Source organism: Pteronotus mesoamericanus, unplaced genomic scaffold (assembly GCF_021234165.1).
Source record: "Pteronotus mesoamericanus isolate MK-2021 breed Mesoamerican mustached bat unplaced genomic scaffold, CSHL_Meso_final contig_42, whole genome shotgun sequence".
Lineage (NCBI taxonomy): Eukaryota > Metazoa > Chordata > Mammalia > Chiroptera > Mormoopidae > Pteronotus > Pteronotus mesoamericanus.
Window position 1 is genome coordinate 12397643 of NW_026555157.1, and position 27221 is coordinate 12424863.

The 27221-nt window shown below is 38.1% G+C and overlaps 1 protein-coding gene and 1 pseudogene across 1 annotated transcript; one reads left to right on the forward strand and one right to left on the reverse strand.

Moving 5' to 3' along the window:
- Window positions 1-3465: 3465 nt before the first annotated feature.
- On the reverse strand, window positions 3466-4398 carry LOC129073702 (olfactory receptor 5H2-like). The gene has a single exon (XM_054577345.1). The coding sequence runs from the start codon at window positions 4393-4395 to the stop codon at window positions 3466-3468; it is 930 nt and encodes a 309-aa protein (XP_054433320.1). The 5' UTR covers window positions 4396-4398.
- A 16180-nt stretch (window positions 4399-20578) lies between these two features.
- On the forward strand, window positions 20579-24350 carry LOC129073643 (erythroid differentiation-related factor 1-like; annotated as a pseudogene).
- Window positions 24351-27221: the final 2871 nt, after the last annotated feature.

The window sequence follows — 27221 nt, forward strand, 5'->3', positions numbered from 1 at the left end:
ACCTAGTTTGTTTCACAGTTGCCAATACCTGATATTACCAATATTTTTAATACTCATTAATCTGATTGTGACAATGATGTTATTTTATTTGTTCCTTTAATATTTGTTGAAACTAAACCTGTTTTAGTATATTTCTTGCCTATTTCTATTATTTTTAAAAAGCTTTAAATGGCTCTTTGGTATTCTTTATCCATTTATTGTCTAAATATTTGTAGAATTTTTTCCCTAAAAAACAAAACTCTTAACCCTTTTTTAGATGTGTTGCAAATACGTTTCTATTCTATTCCTTGTCCTTTAACTTTTTTATATGTATATTACTGCATACTCTTAGATGTTTAATATAGTCATATTGTCAATATTTTACTTTATAGCTTCTGGGTTTGAATATTTTACTTCGGGGTAAGAAAAACATTATTTTGTATTTTCTCCTAAAAGTCCTTAGATTTTAAATACTGACTTTTAACTCACCTGAATATTTGTTGTTTAATGTGTGAAATAGGACTCTACATTTATTTTATTTCAAGTAATAGTGGTCCATGGACTTTATTTGTTGAATAAGCCTTATTTTCCCCATTGATTTGAAATATCTATTTCATCATATTTTAGACAGATATATACCTTTGTTTCTAGAATACTCAGTTTATTTCACTGATCTGCTTGATTATTTCTGTGATAGTGTCATGTTATTTTAATTGCTGAGACTTTATAATGGATTTAAATTTTTTAAAAATTTATCCAAATTTATCATGGATTTTGATATTTAAAAAGTAAATTAATAAAATCAATCTGCATTTTAAAAAAAAGAAAGAAGGAACTCCTACCTTTTGTGACAATATGGTTGGAACTGAAGAATATTATGCTAAGTGAAATAAGCCAGTTGGTGAAATACAAATACCATATGATCTCACCTAAAAGTGGAATCTATTCAATAAAATAAACCACAGGCATGGAAACATGGAGCAGACTGAAAGGGACAAGAGGGGGTGGGGAAGGAGGACAAGGGTGGTTAGAAGGGGAAGGGACTAAACAAAGAACATGCATGAATGACCTGACCTATGGACATGCACAACAGAGTGGGAACCGACCATGCGAGCCGGGAGGTGGGGGAGGTGGTGGGGTGGGTGGAGGAGGGCAAAGTGGGAAAAATTCAGACAACTGTAATAGAATAAATATGATTTTAAAAAAAGAAAGAAATGTTCTTTGTAGGGAGATTTTGCCATCTAGAGAACTCATTTCTTTAAAAATTAAATTACGTTATATAATCCTACTCTATAAAAAATGCATTTACTTATAAAATATTGTGTACTTATTCTTACGTGTTTAAACTTCAGTCACCTTCAAAGTACTCTCCATTTGATTCAATATACCTATTGAAACATTTTTCCACTGCTCAAAAAGTTTTTGAACTCACCAATTTTTTAAAAGACTTTATTTATTTACTTTTAGAGAGAGGGAAACGGAGAGAGAAAGAGAGGAATATAAACACCAGTGTGTGGTTGCCTCTCATATGCCCTCAACCTGGGACCCGCCTGCAACCCAGGCATGTGCCCTGACTGGGAATTGAATTGGCAATGCTTTAATTTACAGGCTGGCACTCAATCCACTGAGCCACACCAGCCAGGACTGAATTCATTGATTTTGATGTCTTTTAGTGTTTCTGTTGTTTTCTGTTTCCCCTTTTCCACATTGGCAAAAGATTTCCCATTGAGGACTTTTTTCATCTGAAGAAGCAAAAGAAATGCTGCTCAGGGCAACATCGGGTGAATAAGGAGGATGAACATGGGGTCATGCTGCTTGCAGTTAAAAACTGCTGAATACTCAGTGTGGTTAAGGCAGGCACACTGATAAATACCCATCATGAAATGGCAAACACATTAAAAGAGTTTTCAAAAAAAAAAATCACTGAAGCTGCATGCAGCCTCTCACAATAATGCCAGCTGGTACACTGATACAGATGGGTTCCTAGAACATTAACCTAGTCTGTATGGTTAATAAGCCTTGTAGGACAGGGGGAAGCCTATCCTACAAGGCTCAACCTGCAGAAGCTAATATCCATTTTGGGGGGTCTCCCCTCAAAAATATGTAGTAAGAATCTGCTATAGTCAGCCAATAAATCAGCTTTAAAAACACTGTTCTAGTTTTGGAGTTTCTTTGTTTTTACTTAAATCCTAATTTTTGTCTTTGAATACAATGTTTGATAATTTAGTCAGCAATTTTCTAAACAGTAGATAGTATAAGAAGATGAGGAAAAGCTGTATGTATATACACATATAAGAAGAAAGGAGCTATAAATTCTTTTAAATCCCAGGCTAAGAATATGGAAATAGTGGGTAGTTTTTAGGTAAGAGCTTTGGTGTGTCACTTAGAAAGTATATGGATTTTAGTGTTAAGAAAGGAGGTGCAGGAGGAGACCTGAAGATGGGTCACTCATTATACTTTGAATATGGAATGGGATAAAAGCTAATATCTAAGGACTTTGGGGGGAAAAGATGGTAAATTTGCTTATTTTTCATGACTTTTCCAGCCACCCATGGGGCATTATTACATCATGTTATCTTAATGTTATTTGAACTTTGGTAAAATGCATTTGAAGCCCTAGTCTCAACAAAACATTTCAAAAAAAAAAAGTTACTGATTTTTTTCTCTTACTAGCTTCATTAAAAAAAAAAAATTCTAGGAAGATTGAACATTTTCTTCCTATCTTGCTGCTTTTCCTCTCTCTGCCCATGCCAATTAAATTTTGCAGTCACATCTCTTAGCTTTCTGAATTAGTGAAGCTTTTCAGAGTACCCTCAACATACAAACACAGCTGCAAAGTGCCTTTTAAGATGTCAGAGATTTACAGGCAACTTCCCTCTTCTCATTCCTCATGGAAACTTACTAAGCTAAGAGCATCATTTTAGAGTTTGGCCTGACCTTCACTGTTTTAATTCCCTTCTCATTTTTTAAATCATAGTTTTCCCATTTCTGTATAACTCTCTGTGATAGGAGTTGAACCCCCACAAGAAGTGAAATTCTCCTTGTCCCGAATAAAGTGAAATGAAAGACCTCTGGTTATTTGCCTCTCTTCACACAAATACAAACCTGTCTGCTCTGTAGAGTTAAATGTGGCAGGAGCCTTCAGGCTGTGCAAGCTATACAATTATCAAAGACATTCTAATGAAGTCCTGTTCAGAGGAACTACACAATATCAGCGCTTAATAATTTTATAAAGCTGCGTTGAAGAATATAAGAGCATGTAAAATGTTTTCATTTTTATTCCAGCATGACATTTGTTTAAAATTATTTGTATCCTTTGAACAACATACACATATTTTTAAAGAGTATGTTAGTACTAACACCTTAAGTTATTAAAACACTAGGACAATTATAATTGCAAAAATTTTGAACACTGACCAAACATACATTTATCTGTATAATTTTGTGACTGTCTTAATGAAAAGAGGACATTTATTAGTATGAGACCTAAACATTTCTCTTTAACATTTTTGCCAGTGAGTTTAGGACTTTCTTATTTCTCAGACTATAGATTATGGGATTTAGCAAAGGAATGATAACAGTGTAAAACAGAGAGTCCATCATGTCTTGGTCATCGGCTTGAGCAGACCCAGGGCGCACATACATGAAGAGAAGAGAACCAAAAAATAAGGACACAGATAGGAGGTGGGCTCCACAGGTGGAGAAGGCTTTCCTCATGCCTTGTACAGACTTCTTTTTTAAGATTGTAAAGAGAACAAGTGTATAAGAGACAAGAACAGTCAGTATGGTGAACACCTGTATTGACCCAGAGAAAATAAAAACCATCAGAACATTAAGGGAAGGGTCGATACAAGAAATCTTAAACAATGGCATGATGTCACAGTAAAAGTGATGTATTACATTAGAATTACAGAAGTTTAATCTAAAGAAAACACCCATATGAATAGAAGCATGTAGCACACCACCTACAAATGAGGAGAATAACAGCCAGGTGCATAGTCTATTGGTCATAATGACTGGGTAAAGTAATGGTTTGCATATGGCTACGTAGCGATCATATGCCATTGTTGCCAGCAGAAAACATTCTGTGCTTGCACTGAATGCAAAGGAGAAAAATTGTATCATGCATTCATAGAGAGATACCTTTTTACTCTTGATTAGGAAGTTGACCAGCATCTTGGGGGTGACTGTAGATGATATCCAAGCATCCAAGAGGGCTAAATTCCCAAGGAGTATGTACATGGGAGTATGAAGATGAGAGTCGTTGCAGACGAGAGCAATTAAACCAAGGTTTCCCACCATGGTGATGAGATATATCACAAAGAACACCAGGAACAAGGGGATTTGCAACTCTGGTTTATATATAAGTCCTGTGAGAATAAACTCTGTCAGCAATGTTGCATTTTCCCTTTCCATGTACTCACTCTATGTTGCCTGAAATGAAATGGAATATATCACTAAGGATTTATAACAAAAATATGTGGGGGAAGAGAGTTGAAATAAAGCCATGCATATCAGAAGCCACCATTAATTTTCTTACCTCTATAATAGAATTTATTTTTGAGGTAATTTAACAAATGGAAGAAAAATCAATAATTTCACTTCAAAATGTGCAGAAATGAGCATATTTTAGAAAAAAAGAAATGCATTCTAAGTATGTGTTATAATTATGGGGATACCATTGATTGTAATAGGGAAATTTTCAGTATTAAACATGAATGCAGGGTCAAAGGAAGAAAAGTTTGATGAACAGCCAGAGTAATAAAGTAATTGAATTCCATGTGAAAAATCTTGAACTTTATTCCTTGGCAATAAGCAGGCACTGAAAATTAAGAGATGTGGAGTTGGTTCTGTAAGGTATTGTACAAGGATGAATACGTGGTAGTGTAGAAAATAGGCTGCTGGGAGGGGAAATTGGAGTCAGGACCACTAGCCAGTGATTCTTAAACCAGATTACGCATCAGAAGTGTTTGAAGAATTTTTTTTTTTTTGCAAAATATAGATTATGAAGTACCACTGTAGAAATTAATTGAGTGGGTCAAGAATAGGGTCTATATCTACATTTTAAAAATCCTCTCCAAGTGATTCAAATGCATGTCAAGTATTGGGAATGATGAAGAGAAATAAGAGATAGCCGCAAAAGAATTCAGGATGTAGAGTCACTAGGACTCAGTGACATAATAGATATGAAAGGGTTGAAGGAGAGGGGAGTCGCATGGTGACTGGGTAAGATGGTCACTGAAACTGAGATCAAGAACTCAGATGCAGTGGCTAGTTCGTTGAGAGGGTATCCTCTGAAATCCATGCCAGATTTACTTAGTGCTATGAGTGTCCCAGAGATTAATAGAAATAGTCTTAGGAGTTATTAGCATAGCTGAGGCATATTTAGTGATGACCTATCCATTGGATAGTGTGCATCCAATGGATAGAATTTTGGCCAGCATCTGATCTTGTTTTATACCACATAGTCTTGGTGACCGGTGGAGGTTACCACCTACTTGGGAAGCCTAAGTGGCTAGATATTGACTTTCCCATCCCCCTTGCACCAACAGTGAGGGAACTTGACCTAGATTTGGCAAATAAGATACACTTAACCTACATTTAGAATATGAAGAGAGGGAGAAAATGTACAGGGACAAAAGAGAATATTGGTAGCAAAGGCAGAAATATGAAGACGGCAACAAATGCATCCTACATCCATAATAATGGTATTGTCAGTGAGCCCTGGCATTCCTAGTTCAGCAGAAGTGACAGCCAGTGTCACTGACCTTGTGTTGGGACATGATTTTGCCTGATGAAGGGCTCCGTTGCTTTCTTTGGTGGTTTTTTGTTTTTTTGTTTTTTTGCTTCTTTGCCCATTTTTTTTTTTCAGCTGATTCCTCCAGCCTCTGCTACACTTCTACATTTAAGCCAATTTCCACTCAATTCACTCATTTCCTGTTGCAATCAAGAGGCCTGGCTAACACAAAGGAATACTAGGGAGAGATCAGAAAAGGATACTACTGAGCAGAGTGATCATATAAGCAAACAAATGACTGGAAAGCTGAGTGAACTTAAAAAAAAAAGAAGGTATCCAAGAAGAAAGAAATAATGCACATGTCAAATACCAAAATAAATGCTCTATCTAGTAGGATGAGGAGTTATCAGATTTCACTGAGTGTGGAAATCAAGAGATTTTTACTGGCTTTAATGAGAGCAATTTTCATTATGTGATGGAGTTGAGGCCAAAAACTAACAAGAAGGGAAAGGGAAACAGGTCGGTGATACAGAGTAATAGAGAGTATCCCCAGAAATGTGGAGAACAGTTGCTTCTTTCTAATTCTCATAGATGTAGGTTTTTCTCTTTTATAATATTTTAATAAAAATTTTCAAAAGAGAAGAGAATATAGGACAGCATTGAGAGAAGAAAGGAAACAGATGAACTGGGAAGAAAATATGTGTTTATGCAAAAAACAACGGAGAGGTGAGTAACAAATGGAAAATAATGGAGGCATAGATAAAGTCTAGGAAAGACAATCCAGAGAAGACTGAGAGAGGCTGCAGAGGAGACAAGGAGAAAGGCTCCGAGGCTTGGGGATGAATGTCTTAACTCTGGTAGTCCTTAAAGGTTGTCAGTCCTAAAAATATTTCTTTTTAATTTTTTTAAATTTAAAGTTTATTTTTCTATGGAATATGTGTATGAAAAAGACACTTCAATTTTAAATTCCATTTTATAAATTTTACATTGTTAATGAATATATTAGAGCTGCCCCAAAGTTCTTTCCATGTTTAAAAGTTGCTTTCTTTTGTTATTACTGTGACAGAAGTGATTTTCTCTAGAAATCCTGCTTGTTTTACTTGAGAGCACTTTCCTCTTGACCAGTTGTGGGATTTGCATGTGTGTTGTGCAAAATATAACTAAGCCAAAACTGGATTCTGAATACAGGTAATATAAATAATGATTGTCAATAATTCATTTGTTAAGTAGATTTTATATGGAATGGCTTTTTTCCCCAATCACTAAATAATTGGAAACTCTCAAATTCAATTTGCATGGATACTTATTTATTCATAAATGCTGGAAAGCATAGTGAGGAGCAATTTCTACATATTTCCATATATATATTTACCTTATAAAATCATTATAATTAGGTTAACAAAATAATAAAACACTTTAAAGACAATAATTTAGCCTTAACAGTTATGTTGCATATCTACATTTTAGTCATGAAAATAAAATACATATTTAATTTATTGTTTTTTCCCCTTTCCATCTGGTTACTGACATCTTATAAACTCAATGTCAAATTATTATAAACAGTATTTTAAATTTTATATAAATAACAATGAATATTATACAAATCATTTCTCTCTTACCCTTATCTTTTGAGAAATTGTGGCGATTCTTCTGATACATTAGGATTTCTCAAGTAGAAAAATGTATAGTAGCACAGGAATGACAACAGCATAGGTAGCAATTCTTTGTATGCTGATTCATTTTGGAGGCTTTATATCCCAAGCCAAGGAAAATATTGTTTATATTAATTTCCTCTGAACAGAAGATTCAACCAATTATATAACTCTGCGCTTTTGCCAGTAGAGAAGGGAGTACAAAATTGAATTTCCCATGATAATGCCCAAGGATTCCCTTTAGGAAAAAGCTATTGGGCATTGTGAGCTTGGACATGTATGAGAAGCCCATGTTGTTCCATGGGTCATTACAGATGCAAAATTCACAACCATCATGTTATTGTAGATAATTCTAGTTTTACTTTTTTTACATTTTTATTTTTACTTTTTTAAATTTATAAATCATGTTTTTTCTATTACAACTGTCTCAATTGTTACCACTTTACCCCCCTCCACCCACCCCACCCCACCCCCACCCCTGACTCCCACAGTCTATTCCCACTCTGTTGTCCATGTCCATGGGTCATTCATACATGTTCTTTGTCTAGTCTCTTCCCCTTCTTTCCACCATTGTCCTCTTTCCCCATCCCCTCTGGTCACTTTCAGTCTGCTCCATGTTTCCATGCCTGCGGTTTATTCTGTTTGTTAGTTTATTTTGTTGAATAGAGTCCACTTATAGGTGAGATCATATGGTATTTGTCTTTCATTAACTGGCTTATTTCACTTAGCTTAATATTCTCCAGTTCCATCCATGTTGTTGCAAAAGGTAGGAGTTCCATCTCTCTCTCTCCCTCTCTTTCTTTCTTAAATGCAGATTGACTTTATTTTTTTAAATGTCAAAGTTAATTATAAAATATTAAAAAAATTTAAAACCATTATAAAGTCTCACCAATTAAAATAACATGACACCATCACAGAAATAATCAAGTAGATCAATGAAATAAAATAAGCATTCTAGAGACAAACATATATATGTCTAATAATGTAATATATGATTTAGTTGCTATTTCAAATCAATGGGTGAAATAAGGCTTATTCAACAAATAAGGTGCATTTATTTATTAATAAGGACCACTATTACTTGAAATAAAACAAATACAGAGCCCTATTTCACACATTAAACAAGAAATATTCAGGTGAGTTAAAAATAAAAATGTAGAATCTAAGGAGTTTTAGAAGAAAATAGAACAATAATTTCCATGACCTGAAGTAAAATATTACAACCCAGAAGCTATAAAGTAAATATTGACAACATGACCATATTAAGCATTTAACTATATAGTAATATACATATAAAAAAAGTTAAAGGACAAGGAATAGAATAGAAACGTATTTGCAACACATCTAAAACATGGTTAGTAGGGTTTACTTTTGTTTTTGGTTTTGGGTTTTTTTTTTTTTTTAGGGAAAAAATTCAACAAACCTTTAATCAATAAATGGATAAAGAATACCAAAAAGGGAGAAAGATGGCGGAGGAGTGAAAGGGAGTCACGCTGACCTCCTCCCAAAACCAAACTGGAATTGCAACTAAATAATGGAGTAATCACATGGAAAGCAGTGGAGCGATAGTGGGAGAGGAGCCTTGGTGCCGCGGACAGTGGATTCGACTCTCACACATCCCAACGGGTGAGAATTGCGGTGGAGGCTCGAGAGGGTGGGCTGGGTGCGCACAGGCACTGGCACCAGAGGGACATTGAAACGGCCAGTTAGCGTCCCCCGAGAAGAACGGGGTCTGAATCATAAACAGGGACCCCTAAACTACAGCCGCTAAAGCCAAGAAAATACAGACAAAACGCAACCCCAAAAAGCTTAGGGGCGCTCTCTGCCAGAGACAGGTGGCTGGGGATGCAAAAAGACATTTAAAGGGCAAACGCAAAAGTTGCAGCGGCAGCCACCCTCTGATCGCTGGGTACAGGCGGCAGCAGGGTGGGCTGGTGCCTGGGAAAAGACTGGTGAGGAAAACTTTGGGACGAGAACTGACACTGCGGCCGGTGGAGCCCGGGTGATAACGCACTTCCCACTCTGCAGCTACCATCTCGCACAGGCATAAGGGAATCAATTAACCTGCCTTTTGTGCGCTCCGCACACAGCTTGTACGCCTGTGAGCTACGGGGCTGAGTGCAGACTGGCTGGGAGAGCCTTGAGGAGAGACTGGAGACAGAGGCGTTGGGGAAAGAATGGGAGGAGGAACCGGGGAGTCCCGACTCCATCCCCGCTCGGTAGTCTCCATTGTGGGCTGGAAAGGCGCGACCCCAAAGAGGCAGAAGCGGGGTGCGCATGAACCAGACTGCCTGCGATTGAAACGCAGTCCGCACAGGGGTTGGATCCTCGGCCGAGGGGTCACAGAACTGCCCAGAGGCCCCTGAGGGGAGACTAGAAACGGAGGCATTGGGGAAAGAACGGGAGGAGGAACCGGGGAGTCCCGAATCCTTCTCCTTGCCGAAGTCTCCATTGCGCGGGAAGAGGCCACACGCCCAAAGAGCCAAAAGCCGAAAAGCAAACATAGACACCCCCAAAACACCCAGAGCAGGCGCGCACACTTGCGCCGAGTGACTGGCGAGGGTTGGCGAGCGTGTGTGTGACCCATGCGGGCTGGCGAACGCTTGCACCTGCCGGCAAGGCCTCACACAGACTGGCACCCATACGGCCTGCGAGGGATTGCACAGAGGGGAAGGGCAGGCATAAATTGACCTCCCCGCCGCAATTGCGGAGCGGCCCACAAAATAAGTAGAGCTGCCCAGAGTCCCTGGAGGAGAGACCAGAAACAGGATTAACCGGAGAGTCCTAGAGCTGATTTCCTCCCATTTCCGTAGTCCCCATTTGGCGAGGGCAAGCAACGCACCCAAAGAGCCAAAAGCGGGGAAACACACAATAGAAGACCCTAAACTGACCAGTGCCGCGAAGCTCGCGTGCCAGGGAGGCCAGATGAGCACGGGAGGTCGCGAATAAGCCCCCTGGTCTGGGGCAAACACATGCGAGCCCAGGCAGGTCGGGGACCCCGCCGCGCTGGGAGCGCGCTCAAGGAGCTCTCGTGAGAGCGCAGAGAGATCCCAAAAAATAGCCCAGCCCTGACCGAAGCGGTCACAGAGCTGCTCCAAGCAGGAGTCAGACACAGGCATTAGACTCCTGAAAGGCTCAAACAAACAACCCAAGGCCCTATAGGGTCAACAACTGACATCACCAGAGGCAAGCCCAGAAAGAAAAGTAAAGGACAAAAATACTTAATAGACTCTCACAAAAATGGGAAGAAAAAGAAGTTCCCCCCAAATGAATGGAAAAGGGGACTCCCCACAGAGAGAGCTCAATGAAATAGAGGCAAGGGAACTATCAGATATGGAATTTAAAACAATGGTTCTAAGGAAGCTAAATGAGCTCAGCCAGCTCAAAGAGAACTATGAGAAACTGCAGAGAAACTATCAGGATCTTACAGCAAACTATATCAGCCTGGAAAAGGACATAGAAACTATCAAGAAGGCACAAGAGGATATGAAGAATACCATTTCTGAATTGAAGAACACAGTAGAAGGAATCCAAAGCAGGCTGGATGAAGCTGAGGATCGAATCAGTGAGATGGAGGACAAGGTAGAAAAAAGCTCCCAGAAAGAACAAGAAATGGAAAAACGGCTCAAAAAGAATGAAGAAGCATTTAGGGAAATGCAGGACAACCTGAAACGCAATAATATCCGTAAAATAGGGATACCAGAAGGAGAAGAAGAGGAGCAAGGAATAGAGAACCTCCTCGAAAGAGTAATGATGGAAAATTTCCCGAATTTGAGGAGAGAAAGGCTCTCATGGATCCAGGAGGCACAGAGGACCCCACTCAAGAAGGACCCAAGGAGGTCCACTCCAAGACACATCATCATTAAAATGGCAAGTGTCAAAGACAAAGGGAGAATCCTCAAGGCAGCAAGGGAGAAGGAGAAAGTAACATACAAGGGGGCCCCGATACGCCTAGGAGCTGACTTCTCAACAGAAACACTACAAGCCAGAAGGGAATGGCAACAAATATTCCAAGCCATGAAAAGCAAGGGCCTACAGCCAAGGCTGCTCTACCCAGCTAGGCTCTCCATTAAAATAGAAGGAGAAATACGGAGTTTCCCACACAAAAGAAAGCTAAAAGAATACATCTCTACCAAACCAGCACTCCAAGATATGCTAAGGGGACTGGTTTAAGCAGATGAAGGAAAAGAATGAGACAGAGAGGAACACAAGTACAAAGAGAAAAGATGAGTAAGTTTCTATCAGTAATAACTCTCAATGTGAATGGACTAAATGCCCCAATCAAAAGACACAGGGTAGCTGAATGGATAAGAAAACATGACCCACACATATGCTGCCTACAAGAGACCCACCTCAGAGCAAAAGACCTACACAGATTGAAAGTAAAGGGATGGAAAACAATATTCCAAGCAAGTGGACATGAGAAAAAGGCTGGCGTTGCCATACTAGTATCAGACAAAGTAGATTTCAAAGCAAAGGCCATAAAGAGAGACCCAGAGGGGCCCTTTATCATACTTAAAGGAAGAATCTATCAAGAAGACATCAACATTGTAAACTTATATGCTCCCAATATAGGAGCCCCCAAGTTTATAAGGAAATTGTTGGATGACTTCAAAAAAGATATAGATAGCAACACACTGATAGTAGGGGATTTCAACACCCCACTGTCAAAAATGGACAGATCTTCCAAACAAAACATTAATAAACATATCGTGGCGCTGAATGACACACTGAATCAAAGAGACTTAACTGACATATATAGAACCTTACGTCCCAAAGAAGAAAAATACACATTCTTTTCAAATGCTCATGGCAGTTTTTCAAAGATAGACCACATGATAGGACACAAAGCAAGCCTCAGCAAATTCAGGAAAATTGAAATAATACCAAACTTTTTCTCGGACCACAAGGCCTTGAAACTGGAAATCAACCTCAAAGAGAAACTTCAAAAACTTGGAAACTCATGGAGACTGAACAGTACACTATTAAACAATGAATGGGTCAATAATGAGATAAGAGAAGAAATAAAAAAATTTCTGGAAACAAATGAAAATGAACAGACAACTGTCCAAAACCTATGGGACACAGCAAAGGCGGTCCTGAGAGGGAAGTTCATAGCAATTCAGGCTTACCTTAAAAAGCTGGAAACATTTCAAATAAAAGACCTAACACTACAACTTGAAGAACTGGAGACACAACAACAAATAAATCCCAGAGCAAGTAGAAGGAAGGAAATAGTCAAGATTAGAGCAGAACTGAATGACATAGAGACAAAAAGGACAATTCAGAGGATCAACCAATCCAGAAGCTGGTTCTTTGAAAAGATTCATAAAGTTGACAAGCCTTTAAGCAGACTCATCAAGAAAAAAGGGAGAGGACCCAAATTAATAATATCAGAAATGAAAGAGGAGAAATAACAACTGATACCACAGAAATACAAATGATTATCAGAAACTATTATGAACAATTATATGCCAAGAAATTTGAAAATCTTGATGAAATGGACAAATTTTTAGAAAAGTATAATCTTCCAACACTGAAGGAGGAAGAAACAGAAAGCTTGAACAGACCGATAACAGCTGGGGAAATTGAAGCAGTCATCAAGAAACTCCCAGCACACAAAAGCCCAGGGCCAGACGGTTTCCCAGGAGAATTTTACAAAACATTTAAGGAAGAGCTAACCCCTGTCCTTCTCAGACTATTCCAAAAAATCCAAGAGGAGGGAAGACTCCCAGACTCCTTCTATGAGGCCAGCATCACCCTGATCCCAAAACCAGACAAAGACCCTACAAAGAAAGAAAACTACAGGCCAATTTCGCTGATGAACATAGATGCTAAAATCCTCAACAAAATATTGGCAAACCGCATCCAGCAATACATTCAAAAGATTATCCATCACGATCAAGTGGGATTCATCCCAGGGATGCAGGGATGGTTCAATATACGCAAATCAGTAAACGTGATACACCACATAAATCAAAGAAAAGACAAAAACCACATGATCATCTCGATAGATGCAGAAAAAGCATTTGACAAGGTACAGCACTCATTTATGATCAAAACACTCAGCAAAATGGGAATAAATGGGGCATTCCTCAACATAATAAAGGCCATATATGAAAAACCTACAACCAATATTATACTCAACGGGCAAAAACTGAAAGCTTTCCCACTAAGATCGGGAACACGACAAGGATGTCCGCTCTCACCACTTCTTTTCAACATCGTATTGGAAGTCCTAGCCACAGCGGTCAGACAAGAGAAAGAGATAAAAGGCATCCAAATAGGAAAGGAGGAAGTAAAACTATCATTGTTTGCAGATGACATGATAGTGTACATAGAGAACTCTGTAGACTCTACCAAAAAACCCCTCAACCTAATAAGTGAATTTGGCAAAACAGCAGGATACAAAGTCAACATTCAGAAATCAAAGGCATTTTTGTACACCAGCAATGCAATAGAAGAAGAAGAAATCAGGAAAAATATACCATTCGATATAGCACGAAAAAAGATAAAGTACCTAGGGATAAATTTAACCAAAGACACAAAAGACCTGTATGCAGAAAACTATACAACATTGAAAAAAGAAATTAAGGAAGACACAAATAAATGGAAGCATATACCGTGCACATGGATTGGAAGAATTAATATCCTTAAAATGTCCATACTACCAAAAGCAATTTATAGATTCAACGCAATCCCTATTAAGATACCAACGACGTATTTCACAGAAATAGAACAGACATTTCAAAAATTTATATGGAACCATAAACGACCTCGAATAGCTGCAGCAATTTTGAGAAAGAAACACAAAGTAGGAGGGATCACAATACCAGACATCAAACTCTACTACAAAGCCACTATACTCAAAACAATCTGGTCCTGGCACAAGAACAGACCCATAGACCAGTGGAACAGAATAGAAAGCCCAGAAATAAGCCCAGGTCTCTATGGACATCTAATATTTGACAAAGGGGGCAGAAGCATAAAATGGAGCAATAACAGCCTCTTCAACAAATGGTGTTGGGAGAGCTGGATGGCTACATGCAAAAAATTGAAATTGGATCATCAGCTGACACCATACACAAAAATAAACTCAAGATGGATCAAAGACTTAAATATAAGTCGCAACACCATGAAAGTCCTAGAGGAGAACATAGGCAGGAAACTCTCAGATATCCCACGCAGCAATTTTTTCACTGATATGTCTCCTAAAGCAAGGGACATAAAGGAAAGAATAAACAAGTGGGACCTCATCAAAATAAGAAGCTTCTGCACGGCTAAAGAAAACATCAGCCAACTGAAAAGGGAGCCAACCATTTGGGAAAATATATTTGCTAATGATACATCAGATAGAGGTTTGATCTCCAAGATATATAAAGAACTCACTCGACTCCACTCCAAGAAGACAAACGATCCAATCAAAAAATGGGCAAAGGACTTGGGCAGATGCTTTTCCAAGGAGGAGATACAGAGGGCCCAGAGGCATTTGAAAGGATGCTGTGCATCACTAGCCATCAGAGAAATGCTGATCAAAACCACCATGAGGTACCACCTCACACCGGTCAGAATGGCCATCATAAACAGATCCACAAACAACACGTGCTGGCGAGGCTGTGGAGAAAAGGGAACCCTAGTCCACTGTTGGTGGGAATGCAGACTGGTGCAGCCACTATGGAAAGCAGTGTGGAATTTCCTCAAAAAGCTGAAAATGGAACTGCCTTTTGATCCAGCGATTCCCCTGCTGGGACTATACCCTGAGAACAGCAAAACGCCAATACAAAAGAACCTATGCACCCCAATGTTCATAGCAGCACGATTTACAATAGCCAAGTGTTGGAAGCAACCTAAATGCCCATCAGTAGATGACTGGATCAAAAAATTATGGTACATATATACAATGGAATACTACGCAGCAGAAAGAAAAAAAGAAGTACTAAACTTTGCGACAGCATGGATGGAACTGGAGAGCATCATGCTAAGCGAAATAAGCCAGGGGGCGAAAGACAAATACCATATGATCTCACCTATAAGCGGAACCTAACCAACAATGCAAAGAAGCAAGGAAGATATGACCAGCAACACTGAAAGGAAAAGAAATCAACAGAGACAAGAGGGAAGGGGGGGGCAGGGAAAGGGAAGGGAAGGGGAAAGTCAAGGAACATATAGCAAGGACTCATGGACAAAACCAAAGGGGAAGAGCTGAGGGAGGGAAGGTGGGAGGGGGCAAGGGAAAGAGGTGGGGGGAAGGCAGAGACAAATGTATTTAAAAAGTAAATAAATTAATTTAATTAAAAAAAAAAAAAGAAAGTACATGGTAGTAAAAATACTTCTTTACTAAAAAAGATTTCTTTTTATTGTAGCACAGATTTATTTGACCTGTCAATCCAATTTTGAGAAGTAATAAAAACTGTACATAAATAAAAAAAAAGAAAAAAAGAATACCAAAAAGTCATTTAAAGTTTAAAAAAAAAATAGAAATAGGCAAGAAATATACTAAAACAGGTTTAGTTTCAACAAATATTATAGGAACAAATAAAATAACATCATTGTCACAATCAGATTAATGAGTATTAAAAATATTGGTAATATCAGGTATTGGCAACTGTGAAACAAACTAGGTATTCATAGAAACTTTATAGAAATCCTAGCTCCTAATATGATGGTATCTGGAGTGGGCCCTCTGGGAGTTAATTAGGGTTAGATAATGTACTCATAAGGGTGGAGCTTTCTTGGTGGGATTAGTGCCTTTATAAGAGGAAGAAAGAGGAGTACTCACCCAGGGAAGACCACCTGAACCCAGTGAGAAGGCAGATGTCTCTAAGTGAAGAAGTTAGCTCTCACTATGTATTGTATGCTGGCAATTTGATCTCGAATTTTCCATTCTCCAGAACTATAAAAAATAAATGTCTTTTGTTTAAGATAGCGCAGGTATGGTATTTTGTCATAGCAGCTGAAGAGACTAAGACATCCACTATTTTAAATAATTAGTGAAGCAAAATTGTTATAATATCAAGGTATCTAGAGACAGTCTAAATGGAATTTCTGTACATTCTCTATTTCCTACTTAGGCAAAATGTTCTAATTAGAACTATTCAAATGTTCTAAAAGTTTCTGCCCTCTGTGTATTGTTTTCTTCCCTGGTGTGGACAGGTGAGTACCGATTTCGATAGGGCATCTGTTTCAAAGAATAAAGTATTGTAGACCTTTTATAACTTTTTCTTGGAACCATGGGTGACAGTAATGATAGCTAATCAAAACTCCACTGCCTCATTTCAATATGATTAATGAGAGGGAAATATGTCCTTTAGAAAAAAATGAATTGTTAAGCTGGATCAACTTTTGTGCTATCTTTCTAAAAATAATTATATACAAGATGTTCCACTTGTAATAATGTGATGTTAATATCTTCTGAGAAGGTACCTTTAAGTGAGACTATTTTGAGAGCAATAACTTACAATCTTATGATGTATCCTGTATTTTTTCAAGAAAAAGAAATAAAATCCCTAAAGGTAAACAGCCTTCAAGATATTTGAGATTACAAGACTGGGCCAAAAAAGCAAGGTTTACAATAAACCCACTTTAAATATAAAGACCCAAATATGTTAAAAGTAAAAGATGAGAGAAATATATCATGCAAATACTAGAAAAAATGGAAGTGGTTATATCAATATGTACCAATTTGATGTTATTGGTATTATGTTATTGGTATTATTGAACACTCTACCCAACAGCAGCAGAAAACATAGTAGTATTTGAAAACACACAAGGAACATCTAGCAACATATGACAATTTCTTTAGATGAATATGTTATTTATGTGTCCTTTTTTTCCTTAAAATATTTTATTGTACTCTATATTCTTTGTGTAATTAAATTGGAGAGACATTTAAAGCATGCAAGAGCATTTTAAATTTATTATGCCAATTTTTTCTTAAGAAAAAAAAATCTCAAACTCTTTGTCCTCACTGAAAAAACGATTACTGACAGGAGCCAAATGATTTGTACCGTCCCCCAAAATTTACCTTTTACTAGAGACAAATACTTTGAAATAAAGGTGTGAAGTCCTTATACTGTTTTGTTTTGGTTTCTTTTCTCTCTCTTCCTTTTCTTTCCTTTCCTTTCCCTTCTTTCCTTTCTTTTTTTTCTTCCCTATTATGAGCAGATGAATGCAGGTATCAAAAGGGCATCTTTTTTAAAAAATAAAGAATTGTGGACCTTTTATAACATTTTCTTGGAAAGCATGATTAACAGTAATGATAGCCATTTGTGTGTTTAATTACACTCAAGTAAATTTCACAGTAATAAAGATGCATTTAATGGAAATTTGTTCAATCTTATACATAAGGAATATCATATAAATAAACCTTGAAGATATTAGTAGCTGCTCCCCATTATTTCTCCTGAGGTTGTTAGTATGATTTCTGTTGTATTATTACTGATTATAGTATACAGTCACTTTATAAGATTTATTACAATATTAGGTATATTAGTGAACTTTTTAGAAAATTTTAAAAGTCATGCAATGAATATTTTAAAATATGCTGATTCTGGAAGATGCAATACATTTTGAAGTATATTCTATGATGATGGCATCCATAAGGGAACTAAAATACAAATAATCACTAAGACAAACACAAATGTTCACTGATTATAAGAAGAAATGGATCCCAACAGACAGTAGAGCAAAATATTTTAAAAATATATTTTATAGATATGCTATTACAGTTGTCCTGATTTTTTCCTCTTTGCCCCCCTCCACCAAGAATCCCTACTCCTCAGGCAATCCCCCGACCATTGTTCATGTCCATGGATCATGCATATATGTTCTTTGGCTACTCCATTTCCTACACTGTACTTTACATCCCAATAGATATTCTGTGACTACCTATTTATACTTCTTAATTCCCTCACCTCTTCAGCCATTCTCCCCCTCCTCCCTCCCACCTGGCAGCTTTCCAGTAACTAACTTCTTTTCTCTTGCTTTTAAGATACTCTCTATTTGTCTTCAACCTTTGGCTTTTTATAATGATGTGTCTTGAGTAGGCTTCTTGGCATCCATCATAATTTGGACTCTCTGCACTTTCTGGACTTATGTGTCTATTTTTTTCACCAAATTATGGAAGTTTTCTTTCACTATATTTTCCAAATAGATTTCCAATTTCTTGCTCTTTCTCTTCTGCTTTTGGCACCCCTATGATGTAAATGTTGTACCTCTTCAAATTGTCCCAGAGGCTACTTATACTATCCTTTCTTTTTAGATTCTTTTTTTCTTCTTGTTATTCTGATTGCTTGGTTTTTGCTTCCTTATGTTCTATATCATTGATTTGATTCTCATCTTCATCTACTCTACTGTTGCTTCCCTGTAAATTTTACTTTATTTTGGTTAATGTATCCTTTTATTCTTACTGGATCTTTTTTATGCTGTTAAGGTCCTCACTAAGTCCCTTAAGCATCCTTATAAACAGTGTCTTGAACTCTGCATCTGATGGATTGCTTATCTTCATTTCATTTAGCTTTTTTTTTGGAGTTTCGATCTGTTTTAATTTGGCCATGTTTCTTTGTCTCCTCGTTTTGGCAGCCTCCTTGTGCTTGTTTTTCATATGTTATATAGAATTGCTTTGACTCCGTGTCTTGGTAGTGTGGCCTAATATCTTAAGTGTCCTGTAGGGTCCTGTGGCACAGCCTCACCTATCACCCAATTGTATACTTGAGGCATGCCCTCAATATGGGCTGAGTATATCCTCCTCTTATAGTTGAGCTTTGGTTGTTATTGGCAGATAAATGGGAGGCATTCACCTAATCCAGTCAGCTGCAAGGACTGCCTGTGACCAGTGCCCGCCAACCCTTGCCCTATATGGAAGATCAGATGTGTCAGGGCATGGTGGTGGCTCTCTGGCATGGTCTGTAGTTGTCCACTGGGTACATTGGCCCTAGGGTTTCCTGGGTGATGCAGGCCAAGGTCAACCCCCACCAGCATTTTTCCCAGGGCTACCCTGCCTGAGCTATAAAGCAATGTGAGGTGGCTGCTGCTTGTTCTGGGCTTGGAGATTTCCAGGCAAAGCCAAGCTGTAAATCTAGGTTGGCTTCTGCTAGTCACAGACTTGGGGCTCACTGAGACCAGCTGTTGGCTGTTTGAGAGGATTTAGGGACTAGTGATGCATGAACCAAGACCAGCTATTCACATGGAAATGTAGTTTCAGTGGGCCCATTAGTTGGGTAGAGTGGAATCTCTGGGGATCTCCAAGGTGGGTCACACAGTGTTAGCCAGGTACAGTGTTAACCAGGTTGATGGAGTCTCAGATACAGCACCAGCTTGTCAGCTCTGTTGGGGGAGAGTTTAGAAAGGGACAATGGCCTCTGCTCACCTGGTTGCCAGACACTTCCATTTTTCCCTGTTTACCACTTGTGTCTTTCAAGCTGCTAGCCAGTGCTGGAGCTCAGAGGGAGAGAGTCTGAGTAGGTGAGTCCATGTGTGGGTTCTTTAAGAGGAAATGCTTGGAGTTCCAGCAATTTTTTCCACTGACTCAATCCCTGGGGGGGTTTGCAGCCAAAAGTTGTGGGGATTTATCTTCCTAGCACTAGAAGCCTGGGCTGCAGGGCCTGGTGTGGGTTGGCATTTGTCACTCTGAAGAAGATATTCCTCCAGAATTTATTCCAGCACACATGGGTGAAGGAACAGCCCTGTGGAAGATGGATTCATCTAGCCAAGGGAGTTGCCTACATGGAGAAGCTTATTGTCTGCATATCCCTGCTTGACCAGAAAACTGGCCGGCAGAGAGGTGGAACCCCACCAAGAGACAATGAGTGTTATCTATGGATTGTACTTCCTTGAGGATTCTTAAGAACTGGTTTTAGTAACTAAATTAATGTTTGTCCCTGCAATCTTGATAATTAACAGGTCAGGTGGTTCTCAAATTAGTTTGCCTTCTTTGTATTGTTTAAGCCTGCTAATAAAATAGATGCTTTCCCTTGGTTTGGGGCTTAGTCAGTCATGTCCACTAAGTCCCCTACTGCTCATTACATTCAGTTTCCTGCCTCTTCAATTTGTTGTGGCACCGGTAACATGACACAGCCCATTCTGTGTCTGTGCCCATCCTACCAGTCTGGATAGATGTGGTTTCTTTAATCACGTAGTCATCAGACTTCCACTTAACTTGATTTCTAATAATTCTGAGTGATGGTTGTTCTATATTTTAGTCTTAATTTTGATGTGGTTGTCGGAGAGGGGAGTCACATCTGCCTGCACCACCATCTTGACTGGAGGTACCCAACCATTTTGAAGCTTTCGTATGACATATGACTGTAATAATTCCATGGGAATGATGTGGATTTCTCTCACTCTGAGAACATACAAAACCTCCTGAAGATCCTGTACAGCAAGTCACATGCAAGCATAGCCGTGCACCCACATCAAAAGGACTCTCCTCTTAGACAAGCTAGATATTCAAGAACTCTTTAGGAGATCATTGTAGACTTGTGACTGGACATGGCTCAAAGAGTTTTATGAAAGATATTGATCAGAAGTAAAAGAGGAAGAAAAAGAGCATTGGGAACAGATGGCTAATCTTTCCAAGTTTTTATATTCCAGTATCAATGATGATGGAGCCGCTCAGCCTGTCATAGCTGCAGCAGCAGGAATTGTTTAATTCATATCAGACAGATGACTCCCATTGGGCCTGTCCCCTTAGAAAAGCCTTTTTCCATTTCTGAAGATACCAGTGCTTCCAGGCAGGAAAGTGAGCCTCTTGACCCCTCCCTCATACATAGTGAGGCATGTGCCCTCAGCAACCAAAGAACAAAACCTCACTACTTTATTCAGTGATGGGGATAATAATCAGAGTCTTTAAAATGACTTTGCTCAGAATATTTTATGGATATTTGAAGATATACATGGTTCTGACATGCCTACATATGGAAGAGGCAGATATCCAGCAGCCAGCTTACATCTCAGGGATAACAACAAACCAATTAATGTGTTAAATGGAGTTGACTATTGGTTGAATAACTTGGTATGCAATCTACCAGAATTTGTGAAGTGCTTTCACATAAATGGAATTATACAGAAGTATGAAATAATAAAGATAGAAGAGATTCCCAATTTGGAAAACTCAATTTTTCTACTAAAGTCATAGAAGACATTGCACAGAATCTAACTGTACCAAAGAGGGACATACTTGAATGACCCATGGACATGGACAACAGAGTGGGAATTGATTGTGGGAGTGGGGGGTGGAGGTGGGATGGGTGGAGAGGGGTAAAGGGGGAAAAATTGAGACAAGTGTAATAGAATAAACATGATTTATAAATTAAAAGAAATAAAAGCAAAAAAAGATACTTATTGACTATTTAAAGCAAGTGGCAGTGATATAGTGAAGTACTATGATCTCACTACTCTTTGTGAACAAATTGAAGACAAATACTGAAATCCATTCACAAAGTCAGTGCCTATTCTCTTATATAAGGTTGTTTACAACATGATGATGAAGAAGAATCAAAATAAAAAAACACTATGGACCTATCACAACATTACTTCTTAATTGTGTTAAATTGTTGGACAAAAGCAGACATCCTCAAAATAGGGCTTCAGCTAATTACATGCTTTCAGAATTTTTTCAATTGGATGAACATAAAAAAGAAGAAAGTTCAGAACCTCCTTTAAAGGGTAATTCTGATGAAGTTATAGTGAAGCAGGAGAGGCCAGACAGCAATGAAAATGGATTTTATAGCAGCAGTTTTTATCCTCCAGATGATAACAAAGCAGCAGCTATAATTAAGTCTGTTGGAGAACTCTCAGTTCTAGAAAAATACAAATCCATTTATCAAATTAGACTAAGCTGTGTGTTTCCAGTTTGCCATGACACAGAAGAATGCTATAGACTTGTACTTGGCTATGTTCTGGAGGGTTTAAAATCTGTGGATAACAACGTTAAGGAAAAAAGCCAGTTCCCTGTAGCTGACTCCAAACCCCAATTCCCATTAGAAATATGAAGATGAATCCACAAGGGGGGACTCCTGAGGGTCTGGAGAAGGAGAGGACTTTGTTTTTGGACACAATTGGCTCCCTTTAGAAGAATAATTATTCCAGTCAATCTGGAATGACCCCTGGTTCTTGGCAACATAAAATGAAACTCCAGCTTATTCTCCCAAGTCATTCAAGGCCTATTATATATTGTCCGATGCTGCCATAAGTCTTCAAAAATATGGAAGAGTGTTTCAATACATTAAATTAGCTTTGCAGAGCCAAAACACTTATACTGCTTCTGCACCAATATGCCTTCTGAATTGCTGCTGCTTCTTTCTTAATGTTTGACGTTCTGTGGTGATATCCAACTGATGTGGGCCCAGGATGCAAACACTAGAGCAGCACCCCTTGAGGAGTTTAATTATCAAATAAAAGAAGATCAGGAGATACTACACAGCCTACACAGGATGTATGGGTGTCAAGGATTTGCTTGGGCAACTGATTTGTCTACAGACTTAGAAAGTCAACTTTCAGTTAGTTGTAAATGTTATGAGAATGTTAAAGAAATCTTTCAATGTAGTGACTTAAATAGCCAACACCCAGAACATTATGTGCAAGTATTGAATGGGTAACATTAGAAATGAAATTGTATTTTATATGGATTAGGCTCCTGTGTTACAGAGTGAGAGAGTAGTGAGCAAAAGAGTATCTACTGCAGGGCAATGATTGTGGGGAAAAAAGATTTTTTTTTGTTTTGAAAAAGGAATTTACAACTTTGAGTCAATTGCATAGGATACAAATGTTTTCCTTTTATTATGTAACACAGGAAGACTCATGTGAATTTGTGCATAGGAACACTGTGGCAGAGGTGACGAATTTAACCAAGAATTTTCACCAGAAGAAGGCTTGTATTATAATAAGGCTGTTGATTACTATTTGAAAGCTCTGAAGTCCCTGGGAACATGAGACATACACCCCACTCTCTAGGATTAGATGAACTAGTTGTTCACCCTTAATTCACTATGATGACACAGCAACAAGTCTTATGATCCGTTATCCAGGGCATGACAGATTGGAAACATATTGGGAAAAGAAGTCAGCAAGGTTATGATAAAGTCCCTACAGTACTGGGATGGGGACTCGGTGTCTGCCCAGCGGCTCCTTTGTCAGTATCAAGCTGCAGACAACAGGCTGCAGCTAACTAACAGGCTGGAGTCCATGTGCCACAGCTGTCTGAGGAATCAGGTTGGTGATGTGCATCTCAGGAAGCAGCACTGGGTGCTGGCCAATCTTCATTACAGCAAAGCTGTGAAGCTTTTCCAGCTCCAGGGAGAAACACCATGTGAATACACTGAGAGGCAGTTAAAAAGAGTAGCATTTGCAGAATTTCAGATGACCACTCAGAATAGCAACGCTGGAAAATTAAAAACACTAAGAGGGGCCGTTGATATAATGGAAGGTAAAAAGCATGCATTCCAACTAATCAAAAAGGAGTCTGTAGACTCAAGGAATTGGACCAGCCTAAAAGTAATGAGATCACTCCAGCTGCCAATTCTGCTTCTAGTCTGAATGGAGAAGTGCTCAAACTCCTCAGTATATTTGAATCCTGGCTGTGATTCCTGCTCTTTCAGTCCATCAAGATGTTTTTTCCAATCAAAAAAAAAAACAAGCGATAACATGGAAGATGATGTCACCCTCAAAACCAACAAGCAAATTTTCTCCCAGCTTTTGAGAGTTACTGGTACCAAAAAACAAGTCTTTTGGAAAGAATCGACCTTCTCACCCATGTGCTGGACCAGCTTGCTCAGGGCAGTGCAGTCCAGTGGTTCACACCAGGGCAGCATCCATCAGTGTCATCAGTGCCTTCTGTACCTGGGGGCCAGTTTGTCCACTCAGTGCTTCATTCAATTAAATACCTGGGAAATATTCACTTCCAACAGGCACTGCAGTGGAAACATGGAGTTCTCATTTCCCATGACAAGATAAATCATGGCCAAGTTCTTTGGCTTCTTCATTGACATGATAAAATCAGAATCAGATGTAAAACTCCATCTTTCTTTGAGAAGTGTGTGATACACCAGTATTAGGAGACTTGGTATTATGCAGTTATGCTTTTATGTATTTTTGAAGTAAGTTAAGCTACATGGGTTTAAAATAATTATTTTGGATAAATGTTACTTTGGGTCGAGGGATTTTTATCGAAGTGACTTTAGTGGCTCAGGTGGGTTAAATCTACACTGTTTCCTTCTTAATAGCACAGAAAGAAGCTTGCATTTAAAAGGCTTCATTGCAGGATTTTTTGAAGACTAGTCATTGTGCAATAACTGTATTTAGTGCATGTTCTGAAGGGATCTACTTTTCTTTGACTTTATATGACAGTTGATCAAGTTTATTTTAAACTTGACACTGTACATAAGGTAAGAAGACTATATTAAATAAATATATTATTAAAAATTATATGGGAAAAGATTTCAACACATACTTCACAAAAGAAGATATACAAATGGCCAATAAAATATGAAGAGATGCACAACATCATTAGAAATCAGAAAAATGTAAATTAAAACGACAGTGACCTCCTTGTAGAAGTGTCTATTTAGGTCCTTTACCCATTTTTTAACTGGATTGTTTGTCTTCCTGTGTTGAGTCATATGAGTTCTTTATATATTTTGGAGATCAAACTCTTGTCTGATCTATTATTGGCAAATGAGTTCTCCCATGCAGTTGGTTCCCTTTTCATTTTGAGGATGGTTTGTTTAGCTGTGCAGAAGCTTTTTAATTTGATGTAATCCTATTTGTTTATATTTTCCTTTATTTCCCTTGCTCTAGCAGATACATTGACAAAAATATTGCTACATGGGTTTTCTCAAATTTTACTGCCTTTGTTTTCCACTAGGATTTTTATGGTATCATGACTTATATTTAAGTCTTTTATTCATTCTGAGTTTATTCTGGAGTATGATGTAAGTTTGTAGCCTAGTTTGGGGTTTTGGGCATGTACCAGTCCAGTTCTTCCACCACCGTTTATTGAAGAAAACTATTTTTACTCCATTGTATACTTATGCCCCCTTTGTCAAATATTAATTGATCATAGAGACATGGGTTAATTTCTAGGCTCTCTATTCTGTTCCATTGGTCTATGTGTCTCATGCAAGTAACAGACTGTTTTGATTACAGTGGCCTTATACTATAGTTTGATATCAGCTGTTGTGGTCCCTCCAGCTTTATTTTCCTTTTCAAGATTGCTGAGGTTATTTGAGGTCTTTTTAGTTCCATATAAATTTTTGGAGTATTTGTTTTAGATCAGTGAAACATGCCATTGGTATATTATAGGATTGCGTTAAATCTATTGATTGCTTTCAGTAATATGGACATTTTAATGATGTTAACTCTTCCAATTCATGAACATGATATATGCTTCCATTTACTTATATTTCCTCAATTTCTTTCTTCAGTGCTTTATAGTTTTCCAAGTATAGGTCTTTAACCTCGTTGGTTAAATTTATTCTTAGGTACTTACTTTTCTTGTTGTTATAGCAAAGGGATTTTTTTTTCTGATTTACAATTCTGATATTTCATTATTGGTGTACAAAAATGCATTTGATTCCTGAATATTGACTTTGTATCCTGCTGTTTTGCCATATTCACCTATTAAGTTGAGTAGTTTTTTGGTGGCGGCCAAAGGGTTTTCTATGTACACTATTGTGCCATCTGTCAATACTAACAGCTTTACTTCCTCCTTTCTAATTTAAATGCCTTTTTTTTCCCTTGTCTGATTGCTGTGGCTAGGACTTTCAATACTGTGTTAAATAGAAGTGGTGTAAGTGGACAACCTTGTCTTGTTCCCAGTCGTTGTGGGAAAGCTTTTAGTTTTTGCCTGTTGAGTATGATGTTGGCTGTAGGTTTTTCATATATGAACTTTATTATGTTGAGGTATTCCCCCTTCATTCCCACTCTGCTGTGTATTTTTTTAATCATAAATGGGTGCTGTACCTTATCAAATGTTTTTTCCACATCTATTAATATGATCATGTGATTTTTGTCTTTCCTTTCGTTTCTGTGATGTATTATGTTTATTGATTTGCAAATGTTGAACCATCCTTGCATCCCTGGGATGAATCCCACTTGGTCATGGTGGATGATCTTTTAAATGTATTGCTGGATGCAATTTGCCAATATTTTTATAAGGATTTTAACATCTATGTTCATCAGTGATATTGGCCTGTAGTTTTCTTTCTTGGTTGCATCTTTATCTGGTTTTGGGATTACGATGATGCTGGCCTCATAAAAAGAGTTTGGGAGTCTTCTCTCTTCTTGGATTTTTTGAAATAGTCTAAGAAGGAAAGGAGTTAGCTCTTTCTTAAATGTTTTGTAAAATTCTCCTGTGAAACCATTTGGTCCAGAGCTTTTGTGTGCTGGGAGTTTTTGGACTACTGCTTCAGTTTCACCTGCTGTTATCAGTCTGTTCAGGCTTTCTGCTTCTTCTTTATTCAGTGTTGGAAGGTTATATTTTTCTAGATATTTGTCCATTTCACCTACGTCTTCAAATTTCTTGGCATATAATAGTTCATAGTAATTTCTTACAATCCCTTGTATTTCTGTGGTATCAGTTGTCATTTCTCCTCTTCATTTCTGATATTATTTATTTGGGTCCTCTCCATTTTTTTCTTGATGAGTCTGCTTAAAGGTTTGTTGATTTTATCTTTTCAAAGAACCAGCTCCAGGATTTATTGAGCCTTTGAACTGTTCTTTTCGTCTCTATGTCATTCAGTTCTGCTCTGATCTTATTTCCTTCCTTCTACTCGCTCTGGGATTTGCTTGCTGTTGTTTCTCTAGTTCTTGAAGATATAGGGTTATGTTATTTATTTGAAGTATTTATTCTATAGGTA